The sequence below is a fragment of the Lissotriton vulgaris genome, chromosome 12 (assembly GCF_964263255.1).
Source record: "Lissotriton vulgaris chromosome 12, aLisVul1.2, whole genome shotgun sequence".
In the NCBI taxonomy this organism is placed as follows: Eukaryota; Metazoa; Chordata; class Amphibia; order Caudata; family Salamandridae; genus Lissotriton; species Lissotriton vulgaris.
In genome coordinates, this window is record NC_141700.1 from 761,819,929 (window position 1) to 761,847,173 (window position 27,245).

Sequence of the window (27,245 nt, forward strand, 5' to 3'; positions counted from 1 at the left end):
TAAATCTCAAAGACCTAATACAACAAATCATTAAATATTTTGCAATTAACTGTGCTAAAAGTATCCATCATCCAAATAAAACGACTCTTGAAATGCCATTGAAAATGACGACTATAATCTTAAACTGTGATAAAGATTTCAGTGAACTCAAAAAATAAAGGGAGAATGTTATACATCTCCGTTCTAACAACTGAAACACACTTCCTTTCCCAAAAAAAATCAGTAATCGGAAACGGAAATAGCTGTTTCAAAATACGAGAAAAAAAAATCAAAACAATCCCACCGACATAACACTAACGAATATAGCATAATATATAAACATAACATCCCTACTTTTTTAATTTTAAATTAAATCATACAACAGTCTCACTAACTCCAACTACTTCAAATGCCACAAAAACTCGATAACTGAAATACGTATTGAGTCCACTTCATAATATGTAAATAGTCATACTTAAATTACCAACCCCTAAATAACAAAGGACTACCTTTAATTTTTAGTTACAATACTTTAAAAAGTTAAAACTAGAATCGTACCTACTCAAACGTGAACCTGTTCCAACCGCGACTTTCCCTTTCCCAAAATAACGTAAAAAGACAAAGAATGGTTACAAAATAAAAGAACCGAATTATGTCTAACTGTGAAAAGTACTACTATAAATGTCCATTGTTGTTATATATATGGTTAGAAATTATGTATAAAGTACTAAAAATTGTATACTACATTGTGAAAAAAATATCTTATTTGTCTATATATTATTGTATATTTTATACTTTTAATATTTATTACATTAAGTATTAAAATATTGAAATATTTAATGTAATATTTATTAAAATAAGTATATTGCTAAATGTGTAATATTGTATTTGTTTTTGTGATTAACTTTTTTACAATATGACTAATATGTGTAAATTATTATTAAAACGTATTTATTAATAATAATAATTATACCTAACAATATTGTATACTTTAAAAAATAATTGATTATGATCAAAATGTTCTAATCAAGATCTTAATATTATATTATACCTTTAAAGATGTTCATATATTAATATCATCATCTGTATAACACTACATTTGTTTTAAATTTGTGATTTATGTTTTTCATTACACATGTTTTATTAAGAAACAGTATTTTTATTATGTATATATAGTATCATACATTGCATAATGTTAACTAACCATTTTCTCTCTATAAATTAAAAGTACTTTTCGAAACAACTACTCAAAAATTCGATTGTTCAAAGAACATTGTCCTTCTATTTTGTAATATTTATACCAAACATTGCTTTATAAAATGTATATCTGGTCGTAATTTTCAAATGTTGAATAAATAAAATTGTTTTCAACAAAAATTGTGTAATTATTTTCTATTACCTATTGCAAATTCATTTTTATGTCTTTTTCAAATGTATTATAAATGTAATGATCAATCTATTTCTATATACCACATGTAATTAGAGTATATACTATACACTGAACCTAGAAAAGTTATTATTCATACACCCATATACATATAATATAAATAGGTGAAGGACACATAATTAATTAATTTAATATTCCTACTCCAATCACCATTTACTTTAGGTAATTGCTTGACAAAAAACCTTAATAATTTACTATTACAACTCCAATCACCATTTCATTATGGTAAGTGCTAACCACAGAACCTATTTAATGTACTATTCCAACTCCAATCACCATTTCATTAGGGTAAGTGCTGGACACAGAACCTATTTAATTTACTATTCCAACTCCAATCACCATTTAATTAGGGTAAGTGCTGGACATAGAACCTATTTAATTTACTATTCCAACTCCAATCACCATTTAATTAGGGTAAGTGCTGGACACAGAACCTATTTAATTTACTATTCCAACTCCAATCACCATTTAATTAGGGTAAGTGCTGGACATTAAATCTTAATAAATTACTATTCCAACTCCAATCACCATTTAATTAGGGTCATTGCTGGACACAGAACCAATTTAATTTAATATTCCAACTCCAATCACTATTTAAATAGGGTAAGTGCTGGACCCAGAACCTATTTAATTTACTATTCCAACTCCAATCACCATTTAATTAGGGTAAGTGCTGGACACAGAACCTATTTAATTTAATATTCCAACTCCAATCACCATTTAATTAGGGTAAGTGCTGGACACAGAACCTATTTAATTTACTATTCCAACTCCAATCACCATTTAATAAAGGGTCATTGCTTGACACAGAACCAATTTAATTTAATATTCCAACTCCAATCACCATTTAAATAGGGTAAGTGCTGGACCCAGAACCTATTTAATTTACTATTCCAACTCCAATCACCATTTAATTAGGGTAAGTGCTGGACACAGATTCTATTTAATTTAATATTCCAACTCCAATCACCATTTAATTAGGGTAAGTGCTGGACACAGAACCTATTTAATTTACTATTCCAACTCCAATCACCATTTAATTAGGGTAAGTGCTGGACACAGAACCTATTTAATTTACTATTCCAACTCCAATCACCATTTAATTAGGGTAAGTGCTGGACACTAAACCTTAATTATATACTATTCCAACTCCAATCACCATTTAATTAGAGTAAGTGCTGGACACAGAACCTATTTAATTTACTATTCCAACTCCAATCACCATTTAAATAGGGTAAGTGCTGGACCCAGAACCTATTTAATTTACTATTCCAACTCCAATCACCATTTAATTAGGGTAAGTGCTGGACACAGAACCTATTTAATTTACTATTCCAACTCCAATCACCATTTAATGAGGGTAAGTGCTGGACACAGAACCTATTTAATTTACTATTCCAACTCCAATCACCATTTAATGAGGGTAAGTGCTGGACACAGAACCTATTTAATTTACTATTCCAATTCCAATCACCATTTAATTAGGGTAAGTGCTGGACACAGAACCTATTTAATTTACTATTCCTACTCCAATCACCATTTAATTAGGGTAAGTGCTGGACACAGAACCTATGTAATTTACTATTCCAACTCCAATCTCCATTTAATTAGGGTGAGTGCTGGACACAAAACCTATTTAATTTACTATTCCAACTCCAATGACCATTTAATTAGGGTAAGTGCTTTACACTAAACCTTAATTATATACTATTCCAACTCCAATCACCATTTAATTAGTGTAATTGCTGGACACAGAACCTATTTATTTTACTATTCCAACTCCAATCACCATTTAAATAGGGTAAGTGCTGGACCCAGAACCTATTTAATTTACTATTCCAACTCCAATCACCATTTAATTAGGGTAAGTGCTGGACACAGAACCTATTTAATTTACTATTCCAACTCCAATCACCATTTAATTAGGGTAAGTGCTGGACACAAAACCTATTTAATTTACTATTCCAACTCCAATCACCATTTAATTAGGGTAAGTGCTGGACACAGAACCTATTTAATTTACTATTCCAACTCTAATCACCATTTAATTAGGGTAAGTGCTGGACACAGAACCTATTTAATTTACTATTCCAACTCCAATCACCATTTAATTAGGGTAGGTGCTGGACACAGAACCTATTTAATTTACTATTCCAACTCCAATCACCATTTAATTAGGGTAAGTTCTGGACAGTAAACCTTAATAAATGACTATTCCAACTCCAATCACCATTTAATTAAAACATTAAACCATAATCCATAAATTGCTATACAATTTCGCAATTTACTAATAATTCGTAGAAATTTCGAAATTTAGAATGTTAGATTTAAAATAGAAATTTAATATTCTATAATTACACTATACTTTATTAAAATACTACCCACCCTTATCCCCTATAAACTCTACATCCTGTTTCTAAAATTATTATGCATTTCTTCATTAAATATTAAATAATAAATATATATTTACAATAATTTTTTATACATACACAAAAGCAAAATCCAAAAAGTTAACAATAATCCATAAATTTCTATACAATTTCGCCTTTTACAAATATTTATTACAATTTTCGAAATTTAGAAAATTTATTTAAAATTCGAAATGTATTATTCTATAACTACACTATACTTTTTTAAAACACTACCCACCCTTATCCCCTATAAACTCTACATCCCGCTCCTAAAATTAATATACATTTCTTTATTAAATATCTAAAAATAAATATTTACAATACTTTTTACTACATACACAAAAGAACAATAAAAAAAATTAAACAATAATCCATAAATTTCTATAAAATTTCGCCTTTTACAAATATTTATTACAATTTTCGAAATTTTGAAATTTTATTTAAAATTCGAAATTTATTAATCTATAATTACACTATACTTTTTTAAAATACTACCCACCTTTATCCCCTATAATCTCTACAACCCGCTCCTAAAATTAATATACATTTCTTTATTAAATATCTAAAAATAAATATATATACATTACTTTTTACTACATACACAAAAGAACAATAAGAAAAATTAAACAATAATCCATAAATTTCTATAAAATTTCGCCTTTTACAAATATTTATTACAATTTTCGAAATTTTGAAATTTTATTTAAAATTCGAAATTTATTAATCTATAATTACACTATACTTTTTTAAAACACTACCCACCCTTATCCCCTATAAACTCTACATCCCGCTCCTAGACTTATAACTAATATTATTTAAGTTATATTTATTAATTACCTTATATATAGACAACATTTTACTATGTCATTACTTAACATACTTTAAAACATCACTTTTACATATCGATATTTTTGCCTATCGATATTTTAACCTTCGATATTACATATTTCAAAATTAATGTCTTCGATATTATTAACACACACATAAATCGATATTTTCAACGTCGATATTTTGGTTGTCGATATTTCTTACCATCGACTTTTAGGACTCGATAATATGGTACTTCGATATTATCAACTCGATATTTTGACTGTGTACCTTTTAGGATACCTCTTTCCTGAGACAGAAAAACATGCCTGAGCTCCTCCCTCTCAGAGAGTGGGTTGTAGCCCGCAATACAACCAGGTTTGTAATGCAAGGAGGTTGCCCTATGATGAAGCATGCCACCTTCAGGTGGATGAGGGAAACTATCCTGTAAATGGGATACTCCAGCACTCTTTCTCATATCAGATCCAGGGGTTTATCCAGTGCTTTGGAATTGTGATGGAGGGGAGTTGTCCCCTGCAGGTCTTTAAACCTCCTCAGGCCCTTCTTTTTACGTTTAACTTCTTGCTCTGTTGCCACAGAATCAAGGCTTGCGATGATAGGCAGACTGAATGATCAAAGCCACTGGAAGTGCAGGGTAGCAGAAATGTTCGGTTGGGACAAAAAATCGGCCCGACACTAAAATAAAAGTGGCACCCAGTAGCAACTCAGATACCTAAAAAGTTGCCCACATTTGCAAATCAGGGCAGTTTTGAACTTGTAAAAACCTCTGTTGGGGTATTTTGCAAGGAATGGGAGACTGCATGCATTTATGTTTGCTGCAGGCAAGGCTTGTGGAATTGTGAGGGAAATCAACCACAAAAAGCTACCCCATCAATATAACAGGGCTATAAACGGCAAAACAAATTTCATACACTAGCCAGTCAGACCAGCCCGTCAGGCACTGCTTGATTGCCCTGATGGCTCTGTCCCTCGGTAGCAGCAGCAGTCGGTGATAGAGCGTTAAATTGATCCTTGCAAAGGGCTGCAAACAGTCTGCTGTGAGTGAGGTCAGAGTAAAATGACCAATATGGCCTTTTGTAGGCTGTTAATGCCTGTTGTTCATGGGACGAGAAGCTCAACTCATCCACACTTTCTCACTATTGAGGGGGAATTAACATACCATAATTCTACTAAATGAAGGAATTACCTCTGGTTTTAGCATTTTTTTTACTGTGATTTGCAGTGCAACATGGGTGTTTATTGTTAAAAGAAAGAATGAAGTGTTACCCGGCCCATTCTGGCATCTGGCGTATCCCATCCCTCTAAGCATAGATAGTCTTTCTACCCCTTGGGAGACAGATTGGGCATTTACCCCGAATCTGCCTTCTTCAGGGGAACCAAAAATACACTTGACACCAGTCTTTACCACTCACCTCTATAACACAGGCAGTCGTTTCCCACCCTTTCTTTTTTGGGGTTGAAGATTGGGGAATTGGCCCCCTTTATGCTCTCCCGGGGAGGAGGAGCAGAGGGTCAAAGTCATACAAGCCACTAGGGATTCATTAAATAATAAAAAGATTAGGGTGGGATCATCTTGTCCTGACAATGAGCTGCTTCATTCAACCCTAGTACCCATATGTTCTTTGTGCCCCACTGGAAGCAGCAAATTGGGCGTTACAGGAAGCACACTAGGCACCAGGGTTTCAGTTTTGTGAAACGGAAAAAAAAATAGAATGGCTGGGGCCAGTACATCCTCATATAGGGTCATACCCCCCCACTCTCCTAAAGCACACAAAGTCTTTTTGCTGTAGGGCGGATAGGAGCATTTACCAAGAGAGCAAGGTGAGGTGTAGAAAGCACACCAAAGACTATGTTATGTTATGTTGATTTGTAGAATTTGCTAATCACCTGAGAGTATCCAGCATCCAGGGTTTTGAGCAGCAGTGTAGGCATATTGTCCCTGCTGAGTTATTCGAAGAACCAGGTCTCGAGTTTCTTGAGGAATTAGGAAGTAAGGAGGATGCTCTGATGTGCTGTGGGAGTTTGTTCCAAATTTAGGGTGCAATGTAGGAGACTGACATCCTCCTGCTGCACTTTTGCAAAGGTGGGGGTGCTAGTGAGGATTGACAGTAGATGTCTGGCTGGCGGGTGGAAGTGTATTCGGCCATTCAGGTATTCGGGTTCGGTGCTGTACAAGGCTTTGTATGTGTGCGTGAGGATTTTGAACAGGCTGCATTTGTACATGAGGAGCCAGTGGAGCTCTCTGAGGTGGGTTGAGATGTGGGTACAGTGTGGGAGGTTGAGGATGTGTCTTACAGCTGCGTTCTGGGTGGTCTGAAGTCTGTGTAATCTGCTTGGACATCCCGGTGTAGAGTGTGCTGCCGTAGTCTAGTCCGCTAGTCATGAGTGCTTGCGTGAGAGGTCATCTAGTGTTCTGTGGCAGCTATTTCAAGACCTTTCGTAGCATGCGTATGATGTGGAAGCAGGCAGTGCTTACTGCATTGACTTGTGCCGTCATATTGAGCTTGTTTTCCAGGGTGGTCATCAGGTTTCTGGCATGAATGGTTGGTTGGTGTTGGTCCGAACTTGGTTGGACACCAGGTGGCATTGCATGGGTAGGTCTTGTTGCCAAAGGGCAGTACTTCTGTCTAGTCAGAGTTAAGTTTCAGGTAGTTGGTTCTCTTCTATTCTGCTACCATTGTCGTACAGTTGGTGAAGTTGGTTCTGGTGGTGTTAGGGAGAGGATGAACTGGGTGTCATTGGCATAGGAGATGATGTTGATGCCATGGGATCAGATGATATTGGCAAGTGGTGTCATTTAAATGTTGAAAAGGGTTAATGGATACATTTTTTTATATAAAAAAAATGCAGAGTGGCCAGCCCATTCTATTATCAGGTTGCATCTGCATCTCTGAAGTCTCGACAATCTTCATGCCTCCCTCTGGTGGTTAGATTAGGAGATTTACCCACAATCTACCTTCTGCAGAGGGCGGTAGAAAGAACACTAGACATGAGGGGGCTATATTACAGAAAGTAGCCAGGGATCGCAAAGGTTATTTGTGCCCACTCCTTGCACCCTCTGGGCACTTTGCCTTTGGGCCCGTGATGTATTATTGACTTGAAGAATTAAAAAAAGTGATGGACACAATGCTTGAATTAATCTCCGCCACTAGTTATTACTCTTTCCTCATTCCAGTCCATTGTAAGTCGCTGAGATTAATTCAAGAGATCCATTTATTTATTTATTTATTTATAAAGTTTTATATAGCGTGTGACACCAAAAGTGTGCCTGGTATGCCCTGATTGCAGATATGGGGTAACCCCCGATTCTGTCTTCCATCTGTGGCCAAACGACTATCTGGTGCCACAAGCTGGACCCAATGTCAGATGGGCCAATGCTCCACACTGTTTGTTTTTGTTTTTTACACCAACACCCGGTGTCTTTTGGACTTTCTACCTCCTGTTGCAGGACGATAGGAGGCGAAGGAACTAAGTGTTAGGAGTGGCAAGCCCGGCAACCCATTCTGTTTCTCATGTTTTCCCTGATGTTCTGGTGGACTTTTGGTCTCCTCCCTGCATTGCCCTGGGGTGAGTAGATAGATAATAAATGCCCCAATCTGCCCACCTAGGGGAGCAGAAAGCCCACCATACCACCAGGGGGTGAAATAATTTGGTGTGGCACTTGACCATTTTGGCATCCGGCCCACCGTGGCATACTAGACTGTATTTCTGCCCCAGGAGAGGCAGAATGGTGGAGGTTTACTTCCTCTGTGCTAGTCTATAGGTAAAACCTAAGCCACAGAAAATCCCAGTTTCCTCTTACTTACCCTGGATAATGGCTGCAGTATTCAGGCTATGGTTCAACAGGCAACCAGGTGACCCTGCCAACAATGGGCATTTTTGAACTCTAGCATGCCATGGGAATTCAGAGTGTTTTGGCTATCATTAATCCTAACACATTTGTTTACATAGAAAGTCCTGTGAAAGTCGAGGTAAAGCGCAAAAACACATTTTTTCCTAAATTTATGCAACAGAAAACTCTGGCTCTTCCAGCCAAAGGCCAAAGTCTTACCACACTGTGTTGCAACACTCACCCCAATTTAAATACATCCTCTTAAGTGTGGGTGTACCTAACGCACGTCATGGGATCGTACCAAAACTGTAACCACCTAAAGATGCTTTGAATGGTTCCTGTTGCAACCAATAGGTCCACCAACACAACTGGTTCCTATTTTCTGGGGATGAAGTGCGTGTCTGCTGGATGGCAAAACATTAGTAAATTCCTGAATATTCAGAAACTTTTCCTGTGATAAATGTGAGAAAAAGCTATCATTTTAGCCAGAGTTTGATGTTTGCAGGGCTTTCTAGGTAAGAAAAAGTGGTGGATCCATGTAGGACACAGCAACATGGACCCCCTAGGTGTCTTTTCTCAGAAATGTCTGGGGCTAGAAGGTATTTCTAGGTGCCGGTGGGCATTGCGGTCAAATTCCGCAGCTACCTACATAGCCAGAAACACTGAAATTCCAAAGAAAATTCTTGATGCCTCCATGTTGCATTTTCCTGTCATGGGCAATTGGCTCAGCAACATTAGTGGGGTACTGGTATATCAGGGGAAGTGAAGGAATGCTGGCTCGTAGGATCTTTGTAAATCCACACAGATTCCAGAACTTTCCTTCTCACGAGCGTGAGGAAAATGAATCGGTGATTTTAGCCAAAGTTTGATATTTGCAGGGCATTCTGGGTAAACAAATGTGATGGGATTCACTTAATCCACACCACTCTCGACTCCTCCAGGTGTCTAGTTTTCAGAAATGTCTGGGGTTAGTTGGTTTCCTCAGGCGCTCTCCCACCATGAACCCATATACTGCAGCTAGCCACTTTGCCATAAAGATTACAATTCAATGGAATAATCTTGATGAATTATGAGTAACCTCAAATTCAGAGTCATACAAACAACCACTACTCCTAATCTCAGACTCTTTGGCACATTGTAAAAAGCCTAGCATTCCTTCATATCATTTTATAATTCATTATCTTTTCCATTGTTAAATTCAAGCATGGTTATTAGACAATGAAAATAATCACAACCCGCAACATAGTTGTTGGGTGTAGGTATTCTGTGTTTTCAGACAAACACTAATTATTGCTGCACCCAAAAGAATTTGGCAGATGTAGCTATATGTCATTTTTAGGTCTTGTTTACCAGACAGCGCAAGGTGTCTGGTTCCGAAATATAAATGTTGGGCTTACCAAGAATTTACAGTGGGCAGCACACACACTGCTTACAGTTAGCTGGCTTGATCATCACTCTCATTTGCTTGCTTCTTACTTAATGGTTTCCATGCCCAGCTTGTGTTTGTCCCTGTCCTGGAGCATAGCTTCTTTGCCATCCTTTTGTTTATATGACTTGTATCATTCCATTACCCACTTTTATGGAACTATGTTTTATTTTTTTGCCAAGAACTACATAAAACTGCGTGTGTTTTCCAGTTTTCTATCTAGTGTCCTTCTCCCAAATGAGAAATATCTGCCCCCAAGGCTCCATGTATCTCTCTCCCCTGTGCTGCAAGCTCTCTCTCTCTTGTCCCCTACCAAACTCTCCATCCTCCAACTAACCATGTTGCTTTCTCCCCCATGTGTTTCTCCCTGTGCTCTCCGTTTTGCTCCCCCTCCCGTGCTGTTTTCCCCTTCCCTGCTCATTCACTATTACTCACCCCCACTCCACCCAAGTTCCTTTTAAAAAATATTTTTGGGAGGTACATGTAGCAAATTACTCCAATGTTTTATTTTTTATGTACTGATCCATCCTAGATCTGTACATAACATTGTTTGTTGTAAATGTGTTCAGTTGTATTTGAGGTATTAGAATTTTAAAAAGTTGCAGAGAAGACTTTAAAATGTTAACACTTTTGTATATCTCTGCCATTTGGGTCTCACAAATAATTTGAGAGTCTGGCTATTGAAAATAAAAATGTCACTGAATGGAGGAACATTTTCTTCATATTCCCTTTCGGGTCCACAGTACCAGAATTGGCACCGCAGACCAGAGACATCTGATTGGCTGCTCAAAGCGAAACATTTAGCCATGGCTAGGTGGTTTGGAATACCCTGAGGGACGCAGGCCTACTGCCGCGTGAAAGGGATAACCTATTAGCATAGCAAGGACCAAACAGTTGAACTTTGTCGGTTCATTTTTGAGTTTTGGTTATGATCCAACATTTAACTATCTGCAACGGTAAATGTTTGCCTCCTATGGCGATGTCATTTGGATTTCCACACTCATACTTCGACAGCTGAGGCTTGCTTGTTGTCAATACTGTCTGAAAACGTGTTGCTAACATTTCTCCCTGTATTCCAGATCAAGACTCATATTGACCCCATGACTTGTATCTTGAAGTACTATACACCCCAAGGCCGTTTCATCCACATCCCCCCTTCCCTGCCCCGCACGGACTGGGACAACGGCTTCGGCAGGCCCTGGTGGAAGGACAGCTCATACGAGGTGGGAATCTTGTCCACCAAGACCAGGTTCATCCGGGTCATCAATACACTCACGTCACAGGAGCAAGTGCTGGAGGTAGGTTCTGAGGTGCAGCAATAGTTTTGTGATGCAGAGTAAGTGTTTATGAAAGAAAGTTGATCCTAACTTGCATTTGAGAGTGAAAACAGTGCACTTGCCAATGGTACGTGGGTCAAGTGTAATTACTTTTAATCATCTCACAATGCATTAGGGCCTTATTCCTTAAGTCTGTGAATCAGCTGTCGGTGAAGCTGCTTTGGGATAACCGCTGAGTGGAGAGTAGCTCTACATTTATTAAAACATCTGTAGAACGAAGGCAGCCTAATGGTATCAGATTCCGAGTTGTATTATTTGGTGGCCTAACTTTAATTTGTGGGATTATATGGTGACAGAAATCACAACATGTGCCAGTTCCTATGATCAGGAGGAATGCCACACATTCTCAGAAGAGGCTAGAGCAAACTCCTCCCCTGTCACGGGTAAGAGTCTACTTCATATGAAAATGTAATGATCAGAAGCTCACTATAGCTGTCTCTTCTTGCCCGACACAGCTGTTTGCCACCCAAAGCATTTGTGATGATAGCTAGAGGGATGAATAAACAGGTGGTCATAGAGAGGATGCATCAGCCTCGGAGGCCTATGTGTTGAACAGATTGATGCCATTCACAGACAACTCCACCAAATCAGGATTTCCAGAGAGTCAGTGTGTGTCTTGTAAAGAATGAATGTGTGTGTCTTGTAAAGCGCACTGCTACCCGGAGGAGTCCTGGCGCTATAGACCGCTGGGGAACCCGTCCTGGCTTTCCCTGTGAGATGTTCCCTCCTGGGTATCTCCAAGGTGAAATCAGGCATCCCCGGCGTTTGTGAGGGGCCGTTGTGGAGATGAGGCAAGCTAATGCCCAGAGTTGCAGAGTGTGATCTTTGGTTAGAGTAGGCACCGAGGCGAGAATTATCGAGTCCTCTGACCCTGGTTCATGACCCTGCCATGTCGGGGATTGAACCCTGGTCCCGGGTCGTCCTCTGCTTCCGGGTCTGCCGCCTCTAACCAGTGAGCCACACCACTCCACTGCCCAATATGTGCAAGGATGATGAGACAGCTCTGGGGGCAGACTCTGGAACTAGCTGAAGCTGATGTGTTACTGCAAGCATTACTGTCCCTTAGGCGATAAACCTCTCTCCGCACTATGCAAATGCACGGCACAAAATAAAATCAGCCACTTTTGGAATACTGATCAAAATGAGTCACTCGGAGACCAAAAGTGTGCATGAGCATGAGCTCATCTTCCGTAGAAAGCTCAAAACATTCCTCTTTCCTAAAGATTAGCCCGTCTTGTTTGACTGACGGAGTAGATGGCTCTTCTGACAGCGTGGGGACACACTGAAAGTGTAACCATGCGCTTTACAAATTCAGAAATAAATAAATAAATAAGATGCCAAACAAGTTTCCCAAGATGTGAGAGCTGAATTGTTACTACATAAACGGTTGCATAAAGGTTTATGTTTCTTATTTTGCCTTATTTTAAAGTTTAGATAATCATAGAGAAAATAATGATTTGTGATTCATAGGCATGGCACAGATCAAACATGCACAGACAGTTCTGGTGATGGAGGACCAAGGCATATAGTCAGGGGCACAGGAAGATGATCAAAAAGCATATCAGCACAGATGGCAGAGATGTTGTTCTGAGCAAAACCAAAGGGGATGATGGACGGAGTGTTGAACATTGCAAGCACTCACCCCCAGTCAACAGATGTTGTTCTGTTCAGCCCCCACATGTTTCCTCTCAGTACTCTGAGGGGAGTGAACACATAGGCCATCACCCATTTGGTAGGAGCAACAATCACAGCCAGTCATTCGCAACTCCTCCACTAGCCACACACCTCCGTGATTAATCTATATGTTAAATAATGCTTACATTCTTCATCGTCTGCTGTGGACCAGCCTACAAGTCTGCTGGTGCACCCTCCCTCGCATCTGTAGGCGCCTCCACACTAGGTCGAGTCAGGAAAGCTTCATAGGGCCCCATATATCTGTCAGACAGCTGCAGACGGGTAACAAACATACCCTGCGCTGCCCTATAATGTGCTTCCAGATCTGGAGCATTCAACCCACCCATGTCATAAGGCAAAGCCACATGTCCCAGCTCACCCGCTGCTGTTTCCCGGCCCATGCCAATTTGACCAAGAGGGTCCATAAGTTGTCAAATACTGCTCAGGGTAGGAGGACAGGGATATTCACAAAAAGGAAAAGAAAGCGGGGCAACACCGCCATCTTCATAATGGCTATACGCCCAGTGGCTGATAGCGGCAGCCGTATCTAGAGTTTGATGGCATCCGAGAGCTTCTGCACAGCTTTGCCATAATTATCCAGTAAAACCACAGACTGATCCATGTGGACCTGTTTCCCCAAATAACGAACCAAGTCAGTTATCTATTGCAATGGGTATTCCAGCTGTACCAGCATCGTGACCGCCATAAGCGGAAATATCAGGGACTTCTACCAGTAAATGCTCAAACAGAATGCCTGCCAAACCGTACAACCTCACGCAGAACTGGGGATAGGTTATGTTCTGGATTGTGCACGTAGAGCAGAGTGTCATCTGCATGTGCAGAGATGATCAGATTGTAGTACGGAAATCGAAGCCTATGTGCATGATATACTTAGAGTGCGTAAGCCAGCGGCTCGGCCACGAGGGTGTGCAATAATGGCTAAAGTGGCAACCTTGTCTAGTACCCATCTTGATAGCTATGGCACCTGTGACCATGCCGTTGACCCTGACACGATTTGTCAGCTTCGTGTAGAGTACCAACACAAATGGAAAAAAAAAACATCTCCTGCTCCGATATATTTCAGTAATGCCAGCATAAACCCCCACTTTACCGAATCAAACGCTTGTTCAGCAACTGAAAATACAGCTGTGGTAGGCACCTGTGACCTCAGCATGAGGAGGCCTCAATCCTGGTGGTATGGGATAAGCAAGGGTTGCCCCTGTATATGGCGGGACAGATATTGGAATGGTTCCTCGGTTATTATGCGGACCCCTATATGGTCCCATGATGGCCAGGCCACAGCAGACTATGATTACACATAAAACCATGAATTGGCTCATGGTGTCACGTAGGGAATGACTCTTGGCCCCTTTGTGTCCTGCAGAGATAGTGTTGGCAGGACATGCCGGGTGGGAAAGCACCTGGTAATGACGGGCCGCTGGTGGCCTTCTATAAGGCGTATCAGGACACACTCATCCCCATCTGGTCACCTTATATGAAGAGATGGTGATGGAGGGTTGTATGTTGTCCTCAATGCATGAGGCTCCGTTAGTCACACTGTTGTAGCCATCAGATTGCTGCTCATTCTATAGGCCGCTGTCATTATTGAACGTAGACATTACATTTTGGGTGAAAATCCGAGCCAATCGGTAGGCTCGATTGCTCATGGGCGTGGGTGGCCTAGAGCAGGCTGGATTTATCCCCAGCCGATCCCTGTCTTACTGTCTTCGGGTGCTCTTTGGTGTGATCTTTACTCTGCTGTCTTCCTGTGCCTCCACTCTAAATCCGCAATCTTCACCTCCAGTTGGGATTGCTGACCATGCAGTGACTGTAGCACACCGGCGTGTTTGTAAATGGTGACTCCCCTGAAAAGAAACTTTAAAGGTTTCCCACACCTTGGCAAATTTTTCAGCAGAACCAATATTAGTACTAAAATACTCATCTGTGGCTTGTACCAACTTGTCCCTAAACACTGCATCCATAAGAGTGTATGGCAGCAACCGCCATGTTAATACAGAAGGTCATGGACTGTGTAGTTCCAACTCCAGCAACACCGGCGAGTGATCTGAGTAAGTGTACGGCAGGACCTCACAGTGCTGTACTCGTGGCTCTAAACACAGAGACATCAACTAAAAGTCAATGCGCGTGTGGATGTTGTGCACAGTGGAGTAGTGTATGTATTCCGCACCTGTGGAGAACTTCTAACAGCAGACATCCAGCAATCTGCACTGGTCGGCAATCTCACTCGGGGCACGGGCTGCAGCTGAGGGTTGCTGAATCGGTGCACCATAGCAATCCCGGTCTGGGTACAGCACACAATTGAAGTCACCACCCCGCATCTGAGGCAAATCTCCCCAGTGAGCCAGCTAAGCGCGCAGAGTGTGGTAAAACTAACAATCTTTATAATTGTGACCATACACCCCTACTAATAGCACCACCAGATCTTCCTTATAATAGCACGCTACCACATATCTGCCACTCAGGTCCATGCACACTTCTTTGATTTTAACAACGGAGCCCCTCCGAAACCGTATCAGTACACCCCTGGCATGTGTGGTAAAGCCGACTGAACAGCAGACTCCTTGCATGAGATGCTGAGTTATTAAGCTGCTCCCAGGTTGAAGTTGTGTTTCCTGCAGGACAGCCATGTCAGTGGTATACCTCTGTAAGTATGCCACCACTTTACGTACCTTCCAGCAATCATTAAGACCCCTGACATTCCAGGTGAGGAACATCAACAGCGAGGGGCTAGTAGTGCCCCTTGCTTCACCTGGCGGACCGTCCTCCATTTGAATGCAACACAAATCACCAAGACAGACCATCTAATAAGGCACTCACGGTCTGGAACCAACGCCAATGCTTGTTGAACAGTTATAATACATAAACTCCACCCCTCACCCACACTGTGAACCCCAGCAACAGACACACAGATACATTTTCCTCCCCAGTCACACCCATTAACCGACCAACAGAACCCCGAACAAAACCAGGTGGCGCATACATGGGGAAAGATGTAACCAAGCCAGTCACCCCCTGCCACGTTGTGTCACAGTGGGCCATACAACAAACATAGTGTGTGCTACAATATCTAAATAACAGCTATACAGGACTGAGGGCTCCAGCCACAAACACCACCTCTCTCTCACAACCTCATTTGAATGTCTGATCCACTCATGCCACAAATTGGAAGCACAGCCATTCCACAGTAGCCGCAGGAGGCAGCTCAAAGGACCATTGTCCACTTACCCTCCAAAGGTAGTCCAGCACCAGTCCACGGAGACTTTGCCCCCAATACTGTGAGACACTACATTGTCCAATGTTTGTAGCCAAGAACCACTTGCTGCAAGAGAATCATAGTGAGATACCTCCTACCCAAAGGATACAGAGACTCGTAACCAGGGTAGGGAGCCACGGCTTATAGTACTAGAAGAGGTAATCCTGCTCCTCCAATTCCTGGGATGCTGCAGCTTCCCCATCCTTCAATCTGGGTGAGCGCCATACCACTTAAGGAGCTGCTGAAGTTGTTTGGGGGTCATCTAAAATAGTTGCCTTCCCGTCTACCATTAACCACAGACGTGCGGAATAGAGCATGCTGCGCTCCATTTGCAAATCCTGCAGTTTGCGCTTGACTGAGATAAATTGTCTCCTGGGCCTGTTGCATTAAGTCTGGATAGAGCGATTCAGCACCCTTATAGCGCAGCACTTTAAGCTCACAAGCTTTACGGAGCACCGCATCGCTGTCCCTGTTATTCTAGAGTCCCCGCAATGATCGCACAAGGCCTTGCCCCAGGCACGGGTCACAGTGCAAGGAAGCGATGGGTGCGTTCTACCATGAGAATGTCTGCAAATGTTTCACGCCCCAGCAGATCAGTAAGGAGTTGCTCCACAAATTGCTCCATATTGCCAACTTTAGTGGATTCTGCCAGACCTACAAATCTAAGGTTGTTGCATTGTGATCTGGCTTCAGGATCATCTGCCTTAGCCTGCAATCCGACAAGAACCTTTTCAATCTTTTTCTGAGCCGTTGAGCAGTGACCTGCCCATCCTCCACTTCTGAGCAATGTCTCTCTACCATGTCTAGTCATTCTGCGGGTTTGTAGAGTTACTCTGACATGCGATCCATGCAGATTGATACAGCGCCGATCATGCAGACTATTTTTGTTAGACTGTGCTGCATAGCAGCCAGGATCTGTCACAGCTCGCTGCCCGCCTCCGAGTCGGTATCCTCTCGTCCAGTCTCCGACCTGGCCTTGCAGTGGCACAGACCTGCAGTAAGGGCGAGTAGTCCGCACCACCACAGGTCCGGCTGCATTTAGGAGAAAAAAGTAAAATAAGGCCTGTGCCCAGCCAATCACCCCACACATAGGCAGGCCTCCAGACAATGTTTCATTAGGACCCCCATGGCTTCCGGGGCTCCACATGCAGCACCCAGCACCACTAATGCAGGTCATCAGACACAGGGCAGGACTCCTCCCCACAAGACCCCGATCATACTAACACTGCCTCTTTTGCCAGATAGATCCAATGTACATACTATGTCGAATCAGTGTCCATGCTGGCCAAGACTTGTCTTAGGGCACTCTACACTGAATAGATATGAGGCTCAAGGGTTCCCCTCTGTTTCAGGGCAATGGGCAGAGCAAGCAGCCGGCGCGCCAGGCTGCCACACTCACCTGGGCCTGGAATCTCCTGTCTCTTCCACCACTGGCTGGCTCTTTCTTGCAACGGGGATGTGGCCTTATGGCTTGAGCATGCGACCTCGAAGCTGGGGATCCGGGTTCAAGTCTCTGCAATGACACTCCACATCCTGTGATTCTGGGCAAATCACTTAATTTCCCTGTGCCTAACAAAAATGAATGTGTCCATCTGTAATATAACTGGTGCTCATGTAAAGCACTCTGATACCTGATATCTTCGGGTCGAGTTTACGCTATATAACACTCAAACACACAAAAAGCCTGCACCATGCTGCAGGGTGGCCTGGGGTGTCACCCCAGTTTACAGATGTGTCAATGTACAACTGGGGGCCCCTGCTCCTCACTCAGGGTCCCCGATATCAGTGTAGGTGTTCCTCCCTGCTCTGAAGAACTAGCAAGGTCCGGTTGGCCACAGCTATGCCTCGCTGCGATCCTCCGGGCCCACCGTCTCCCAAACTCCACTTTGCGGGCCTGGCCTTAGGCCTCCGCAGCTCGCATCGGCCCATGCACGCACCACACCGCACTCCCCCTCCAGGGGTAGAACAGGACTCTCTGAGCTCCAAGATCCTCAGATGCTAGGCGTTCTCCTCAAAAGTGCCTCTCACAGTTACAGCGGGCAAGCCTTGCAGCGAGCTTCTGGGACCAGCCTCATAGTCTGCCCGGCCCAGTCGCAGTGGGAACGTTGCAGGTTTGTTCGGCTGTGGCTTGGACTCCCACAGTGAGAGGCTACATTCAGGCAGGTGCAGCAACCCCTCTGTAGGGCTATGCACCAGGATTCTGAAGAATTTGTTTACGGCCTAAGAGGAACCAGGAAGTGTCGGCAGCCATCATGGGCCTTCCAAGAAAACACGGGAAGAAAAAAATTGCACGGGTAGGAATGTCCTGACCATCTAGTCCTGGTTGTGGGGTCCAACTTGAGGCCCACAGAAGACCAAAACTGTTATTTTTCAATTTTGCAGTGACTTTGTTGCGGATCCACGTGTCCACAGCAAAATTGGGGGGGGGGGGAGCAAGCTTGGTTGCCCCACTTGCTTTTCTTTGCCCCAGGTATATTAGATTTGATTTGATTAATAAATGTATATAGCGCACAAATGCCCAAGGGCGTCTGGGCACTAGAGTCGGCAGGACCGAGTGATGCTGGAATGGGATTCGGGTTGAATCAGTTGGAGAAGAGCCAGGTTTTCAGCGCTCTTCTAAAAGACATAAGCAATGTGCTGCTCTCTATCGAGATTGGAAGGAGGTTCTAAGTTTTAGCTGTCCCTAGTAGGAAACTTCTTCCCCCCAGCGTATCTGCTTGAACTTGGGTATTTGTAGAAGTTTTGAGTGGGCTGATCTTAAACTTATGGCTGGCACATACCATTTCAAGTGCGCCCTCAGAAACTGTGTTCCGTTACCATATAGAGCTTTGAAGGCAAGGCACTGTGATTTGAATGTAATCCTTTTGTCCACTGGGAGCCAGTGGAGGGCTCTTAATCTATGGAAGACTGGCTCATATTCGAGGATATCCAGTATTAATCTGGCTGCAGCATTCTGCAAATGCTGCAATTTTAGTAAATACTGGGATTGGATCCCCATGTATAGGGCATTTCCGTATTCCAGTCTAGAAAGGGCCAAGGCTGTAACAAATGTTTTTAGTGCATCAGGGGAAATGAATGGACGGAGTTTCCAGATCGTCTTTAAAATAACCCAGAAGGTAGAGGAAAGCTTATTGATCTGACTATCGAACCTCAATTTGTCATCAAAGACAACGCCTAGGTTCTTAGACTTAGGGACTGGGATTCGGCATGCGCCCAGCTTGGCAGACCACTATCTAGTAGACCAGAAGGAAGAAATGGATCCTAGCAACATGACTTCAGTTTTTTCGCCGTTCAATTTCAGGCAATTGGACTGCATCTATGTGGTTACCTGAGTCATGCAGTAATTGAAACTATCGGCTGTCTCCTCCACGTTTTTTGATACTGATACCACAACCTAGGTGTCGTCAGTCTATGAGACCGCTGAGAAACCACACTGCCTAATGATCGAGGCCAAAGGAGCCACATAAATATTAAAAAGTGTGGGGCTCAATGAGGAGCCTTGTGGCTCACCACACAGCAGCTTGAAAGACTTGGAAGCTGAGTCTCCCAGTTCTACTGAAAAAGTTCTATCCGTTCTGTAGGATGACAGTAGAGTGAGGGCGGTGTCTTGAATTCCCAGCTCCGCTAGTCTGCCAGTTAGTATTTAGTGGTTCACTGTATCAAAGGCCGCCGATAGATCTAACAAAATCAAGGCCGCCTTCCCCCTTGCATCCAATATTATCCTGAGTTCCTCTGCAGCCATGACCAAAGCTGTCTCTGATTCGTGGCCCTCCCTGAAACCATGTTGTGAATGGTCTAGGAGGTCCCCAGCGGAGATAAAAGTTGTAAGGTGTATATTAAGCAGTTTCTCCAGTACCTTAGATGGAAATGGAATCCTTGAAATCAGATAGTAGCTACTGGGCTCCTTAGGGTCAAGGTTCGTTTTTTTTAACAGAGGCAGGACTGAGGCTGTTTTCCAGGCATCTGGGAAAAGGCCTGACTGAATTATCCCAGTGAACACTAGACTTAATTGTTCACTTAGTATTTCTGGGAACAAATGGAAAATTTTGGGGGGACAGGGGTCTGACGGGGCTCCTGACTTAGTTGTCTTCACCACTTGAATAATCTGTTCCACTAAGGGAGGAGAAAAGGAGAAACCTGTATTGGATGTACAGGTGTCTGACCCTGGCTTAGTAAGCTTAGAGGAGGAGTGAGTGCTGTCCTTGAAAGTTTTGTACACTGTCTCGACTTTATTTATGAAAAACGGATGTATGACGTTAGCACGCATACTATTACCACGCATACCTTTACAACGCGGTATTTACAACGAATACCGTTACAACGCATAGCGCTTTGAGGTGCTGGATAGTGGTAAGTATAATTTTATATTCCAACTCCAGTCCCCGTGGACACTAGGGAAGGTGTTGGATATAAAATTAAACTTATTCCCTATCCTAGAGCGCCCCCCAGCGCAATGCGTTGTAATGGTATGCGTGGTAATGCCTGCGTTGTAATGGTAGTGCGTTGTAAAAAATGCGTGCTAAACGTTGTATACCATGAAAAACTGTCCCGGTGTGTTGCAAAATTCAGGGCTACTAGCCATCCGAGATTTAGCGGGTAGATGGACTAGTTTTTTTTACTGTAGCAAAGAGCTCCTTGCAGGAGTTCTTAGCCTCCAGGATTTTTGTTGTGAAAAATTTACTTTTTTCCTCTATAAACAGTTTCTTGTATACTGACAGTGTTTGTGCATATTCGGTTTTCCTAGCCAGATCGTAATTTACTCTCCACTTTCTTTCTGACCTTCTGCAAGCTTGTTTTTGTGCTCTAAGTTTGTCAGTTAACCAAGGCTCAGAGGGCTTTTTCTTTCTAGCGATGAAGCTCTTTTTAGGGGCTGCAGCATCTACCTCTGTTTTAACCCAAGTGGTTAGTCTATGAACCGCTAAGTTGGTATCAGTAGGAGGTTCAGTTTAGTTTTAAGTAATAAAGCTTGTAGTTCGGGGTATTGACATTAGCCCAATCTTGATGGGTGTATTTGTCGATGTTGGCTGGTGCCGATTTGCACTAAAAGTGAACATTATGGCTCTATGGTCCGACCAAGGGACGAGAATTGCTTCTAAAATTTTGAGCATGGAATTTGAGGTAAAGATTCCATCCAGGGTGTGTCCTGTGACATGTGTATCTTTCTTAATGATCTGTCCTAACGTGAATCCAGCCATCGCATCAACGAGTGTGGCAGTATTGTGGCTGCACGTGTGCTCTGTCATCAGGCAATGTAGGGGTTTCCGGGGGAAGACTAGCCCGCTAACTACCGGGAAGTGCCTATTTTCCCCTGAAGTGTGCGAGCCCAGGAACTCCCTCCGCTCAACGGCACTTATTGCGTTGGACCGGGGTGAGAAATGGGGAGACGGTCAGTCCAGGAAAGCGTGCAGCGAAATATGAGTGGGACCTGAGAGATGGAGTTCCCAGGGCCAGAAATTGGCCTGGTGAGGGGGGCTGTGTGCCACCCTCCAAGTTTACAATAAGTCCGGGCCTTGGGAGATGGCGTTTCCAGGGCCGAAATAAGGCCTGAGGAGGGAGGCCACGTATCCTCCTCCCCTAGCAAAATGTGGTGGAGGATGGGATCCCCAGGGCCGAAATCGGCCAGAGGAAAGGTGGCTAAATGCCCCCCTCCCTTGTTGGCTGCCTCTGGGAGGTTTGCCACAGGGCCTGGCCTTTGGCCGTGCGTGGCGAAAGGTTGGCTGCATGTGGGGGTTGGCCGTATTGCCTGGTTGCAGGCAGACCTACAGCCACGCCAGCGCCTCACACAGCTGAAGGCTAGTTGTTGTGTGAGGTTTGCTGCATGCGGGGGTTGGCCGCAGGGCTAGGCCTGCGGCCAACCCCATGACGCACATGGCCTTTGGCCAAGCGTGGCGTGGGATTGGCTGCATTCAGTGGATTGGCCACAGGGCCTGGCCAACCCCTTCTGCATTAAAAAAAAAAACATAGAAATTCACTGAAAAAAAACCAAAGGTTACAAGAATGTTATAGTTAGGAAATAGAATTTAAAAACCTTGGAACTTCACTAAAATAAAAACCATAGGTTACAGACGTGTTATAGTTAGGTTCTGAATTTACACACACAAAACCTTAGAACTTCAGCAGCTATAGTTATGGTTATCTCAAGAAATTATAACTCGCCATGTACTGCTAATTGCCACACATATTACATCACTCATAACATCTTCCATGACATCATTGATAATGTCACTGCAACATTTGCTGTAAAAATATTGATTAGAAAACTGTGCATTGAGTTATAGTTACCTTAGGGCACGAGCTATAGTTTTTTTGAGATAACTTTAACTATGACTGCTGAATTTCTATGGGTCGGGTGGCTTTGTGGACTTATTGCGTCCACTGTAGGAGCCTGTATTCGACCTCATGGTCACAGGTTCAAATCTCAGCAGATCCACTTAGCTTATCATCCTTTTGAGGTCGATAAAATGAGTACCATTGATTTGGGTAACAATAAACATCTGTTATTTAGCGCCAAGATGTCCACGGGTGAACGTGTGCTTTACAAATACACATTATGTTATAGACGTTTAGTGTGTGTAAATTCAGAACCTGACGTTTAGTGTGTGTAAATTCAGAACCTAACTATGACGCCCCTGTAACCTGTTTTTTTGGGGGGGGAGTATTTATATTTACTACACTTACCTAATTATACTTACCTTAAATAAACGTGGAATGCGTGGTAAAGGCATATGCATGGTAATTGGCAGTGCTGGAATGTCATACAACTGTTTTTCTATTGTGAGATTGCCTACCCTTCACCCCTCTGAATTATGGATGTGTGTGGGAACACTTATATAGTTACTCCAGGTATTTGGAAGATACTTACGTGTGTAAACAAGGCCAAATATCATTGGTGAGTACTGCTTGTGAATATCTACAAAGGTACAACCCTCAGGAAATGCTTTGCCATCTCAATGACCTTACCCCTCCGGATTTCCCTTATTCTCACCCCTAACTCTAGCTGTGTCCTTACTGCTTGAGAACATCTACTGTTCTGCCTGGACAGTAAGTGCCATATGCGCCTTTAAATGTCTACAAATCTTGATTTTGTTAATCAACATTTGTTCGTTGACCTTTATCACTAAATGAGGGTTGCAACACTATGTGCCTGAAGTGAGTTTATTCCTTGTTAGGCAGAAGACTAAACTTGGCAAAAACCTAAGGATGCTAATCAGATATTCATTTCGATATAAGCTATCGGACTATCTTCCTCTCCTTGCACCTTTAGGTCTGAATACTTATCTTTTTCTTTATTATTTTATGATATAGTAGACCCCTACGTCAAAAGGAATCAATCCGTTTTTCCTGGTGAAAGTGAGAACAGGAAGGGTTTGGGATCATTAATGCAAGACAGTATGATGTATGTGTATGCCAACATACTGTTTGTAATGAATGTACAGTTGTCGTTGCCCATTCCAGTAGCCAAGGACTGGAGTAGACTCACATGTCTGACATTGTCTCCTGTGCAGGTGTGCAACGAGGAGACCATCAAAGAGATCCTCCAGCGATATCTGCCCTACAATAACCATGCTGCCAGCTACACCTGGAAGTACAATGGTGTCAACCTGGACATGGACAAGACACTTGAAGAGAATGGGGTGCACGACGAAGACGAGGAGTTCGAAGAGCTCAGTATGGATGCCGACGAGTACATGCAGGCCCTTCACCTGTACTTCAACGACGACTTGACCGAGTTTTAGAAATCAATGGATGTGATTGATTGCCAGCACCGTCATGATGCTGAGCTGCTGCAACAGAATCCCAGATTGGTTTCTGTTCCTGGTTCAATTTAGTTTTTTAAGGAAATCCTAAAGAAAAGGTGTTTCTAAAAGATGCACACAGGAATGTAAATGCACTCCTGAACCTAGAGGTTACACCCTTTCACTATGCAGCAATTCCTGTTACTTGAAATATGGTGCCTTAGAATAAGATTTTTCCAAAACAAATTCTTTCTCACTTTCATGTATCCTCCTGCCTCACCCCAGTTGGCTACAGACCATCCGCATTTCGAACTTGAGGTCTACTGCTGCATATACAGTGATATTGCAGACTTCCAAATGTACAGTGACAACTTCTCAAGACTAACAATCTGAGGTGTTCTTATTTTATAACAAAGGATGGTATAAAGCTGATGTGAAAATAAAACTTGCTTTTGCCCCACAAATTAATAAATGGTAAGAACGGTAACTGTTATCATACACAAAAAGCTGTGACATCGTTATTGGAGCTTCTTTCCCAACCTCTGCACGGTGACGTCACTTTTATTGTCAACACCACCAAACTCTTTAAGGGTTGTTCTTGTAAATTCATTGTGTGAATAATCATTTTTGTCACTTAATTGGTGTTTTTTTGCTATAACATAAGATCTTAACAAGAAACACTATGATATTTAGCAAAGTAAGCACATGTGTTTGTGTTTTTAAAGGGGGGACCCAGCCTAAAGCAACAAAACGTGTGAGATCAGGTAGGAGATTGGAGAAAAGAAGGGAAAGTGAAGTGTAACTAACTGGAGATGAGGTTGCTCTTAAACTAAGGATCGTAGGCCTTGGTGTAATAGGTCAGACAATATGAGATGCATATTTAGCTTCTTCCAGAAGTGGTGGAAGTAGTAGGTTCATCAGATCTGTGTCGGGATGGACTTCCAGGTCCTGGGTGCATAAGAGCAGAAGGCTAGTCAAACATTCTCCACAATTATTGCACTGATTACCACCTTGAAAGTGATGCAACGTACCCTGAGGGCAGTGCTAGAGGGCTGAGTGAACCACTCAAATTCTGTGAAGGGAGATACAGTCATATTTTCTTAGTCCCTTGATAAGTCCTGCTGCTAGATAGAGGATACTTTTCAGTCTGGTTTGAATCTGTGTTTCCTCCATCATGGTGCTAAATGACTTGGTAGTAATTGAGAGTGCATGAAAAGTAGGCAGTTATACAAACTGTCAGTCAGTGGTATTTAGAACAGATAAATACAGGCAGAAATACCATTAATGTCGATGAGGGGTTCATAGGTGAGATCAAGCTGTCATAGTCACAGAAGGTTTGCGGTAGTACCAAACGGTGCACTTAGTCTTTTCTAGGGACATTATGGGAGAAAGGGCTTTAAATCTAGACTCTGTATGGAAATTTGGTGTCATCTAGGAGGTGGCAGTAAAAATGTACAATAAAAAGAGGGCATCCCAAAATCCCTGGGAACTTCAGTACTTTTAATGCTAAAGAATAAACAATGATTCCTTCAGGGTCATATATAGGCAACTTGATAGTTATTGGAATAACATCCAATGTACCTGCATAATTTTGCCAATTTCTAATTAAAAGAATTGCTGCTAGACATTAAGGATTGAACAGGGACAAAAAAGAAGCACTGGGAAGATGACAGCTTCACACAAATGAAGCAGCATGGGACTGCCAATGTGCAACTGGAGGTCCTCATTTGGCGAATGGTGAATGAGTGCCCACCATTCCTGCGAGGATGAAAAGAAACTGAGGCAGATTGAGCAGCACAAAAACAGCAGCAGAGTTGCAGGAGTCCAGCTGGAGGTTCTGCATTACCATGAGGAGAGAAAAGATGTGTATCGAGTCAAAATGGATCCGGAGCACTGGAGAAACTATTACCTGATATAGCAGACACCGAGGTGCTCAGGAAAACGGCGAAAGCAACAGAGTGGAAACTGAACAGTTAAAGGCACATATAGAAGTGCACAGGACCACATAAATAGAAAATGTGGAAAAGTTATCGGACGGATGTCCCTACCCCCTTGACCTACCAAAACTGGACCTAGGAAGCGGAATAGGGCAATAACACCCAGAAGAAGATTTCAGGTGACTTGTGAGGCAGCAATGACATTTACTGTAAGGTGGAATAGTGCCTGGAGCTGAAAGAACATGAAGTGGAAAGTTAAGCACAGAGGAGACTCCAGGAACCAGAACATGGCAAACTGTACCACAATGGAGGAAATGCGCCCTGCATTGCAGCATGCAGGGCAAGAGATATCCATGAACTGGTTAACTCAGATTAAAAAGTTGGATCCCACTATCTGAACATCCAGATGGATCCTTGAAGACTGATAACTCCAGTAAGAGCAGAGACATGCAGTTAATGGGCCTACAAGAAACGCTACACAGGAAGACAAAGAGAATTCAGCAAAAATGGTACAGCAAAAAGCACCTAATGTAGGAGCTCTCCAAAGACAGCTCTATCCGGAGGTTCACCGAGGTGAGACAAGGATCTGAATCGTAGACATAGACAACATAACTTAAGCCGAACTAGATTACAAGGCACTGTGCAGAGAGGAGAGCTGGCCTAGGCCACTCAAAACATCACAGATCACCTCCTGAAAAATCAAAAAAAGCCCTTCACTGCAACGAAGAAAAGAATTCTTTAGAGAAGATAAGAATCAGAAATGCTACAGCAGACATCAAGGAAGAAACCAAAACTTCAAATCCATTCTGCAATTAAATCCAAGAAAGCTAATCTCCAAAATATGAAGAACTCTTACTGCTCTTACATTGGGAAAGAAATAAAGCCTGTAGACAATATAGACTTGCAAATACCTTTCAGCTTCCTGGAGCAACTTTTTCAGAACGTCAATAACAAAATAACTGCTGTACAGTAAGAACTACAAAAAGAAATGGAGAAATTAGCAAAGATGTCTCGAAATTGGGAACACACCCTAATGGAAAGAGCAGACAAATCATTTCTGGACTCGGAACAGCAGATCACCAGATTGAAATCCTTGGCAGAACAAGTAATTGTACTTCACAAAAATCAGAAAGAACTGAAGAATCGCCCCAGGAGCAATAATATCAGAATTTGTCGAATCCAAAGGGGGAAAGAAGAACTAATTATTAAAGAGTTTGTGTAGAACCTCATAGCGGAACTTCTAAAGAAGCCAGATTGTTCCCAATACAAGTTAGACAGAATACACAGGGTACCACCAATAGCAGATCTGAGTGCTTCTCGCCCAACATCATAGCAAGATTCCACTACTATGAGGATAAGGAATG

At 42.5% G+C, this 27,245-nt stretch overlaps 1 protein-coding gene across 1 annotated transcript in view; it reads left to right on the forward strand.

The window, feature by feature from the left end:
- Positions 1-24,456, forward strand: part of CYB5D1 (cytochrome b5 domain containing 1) — a 73,227-nt gene extending 48,771 nt beyond the window's left edge. Inside the window, exons 3-4 of the mRNA XM_086946071.1 lie at positions 11,003-11,221; positions 23,714-24,456. Coding sequence (XP_086802197.1) covers positions 11,003-11,221; positions 23,714-23,944 — 450 coding nt within the window. The 3' untranslated portion in view covers positions 23,945-24,456. The remainder of the gene's footprint in view (positions 1-11,002; positions 11,222-23,713) is intronic.
- The last annotated feature ends 2,789 nt before the right edge of the window (positions 24,457-27,245 follow it).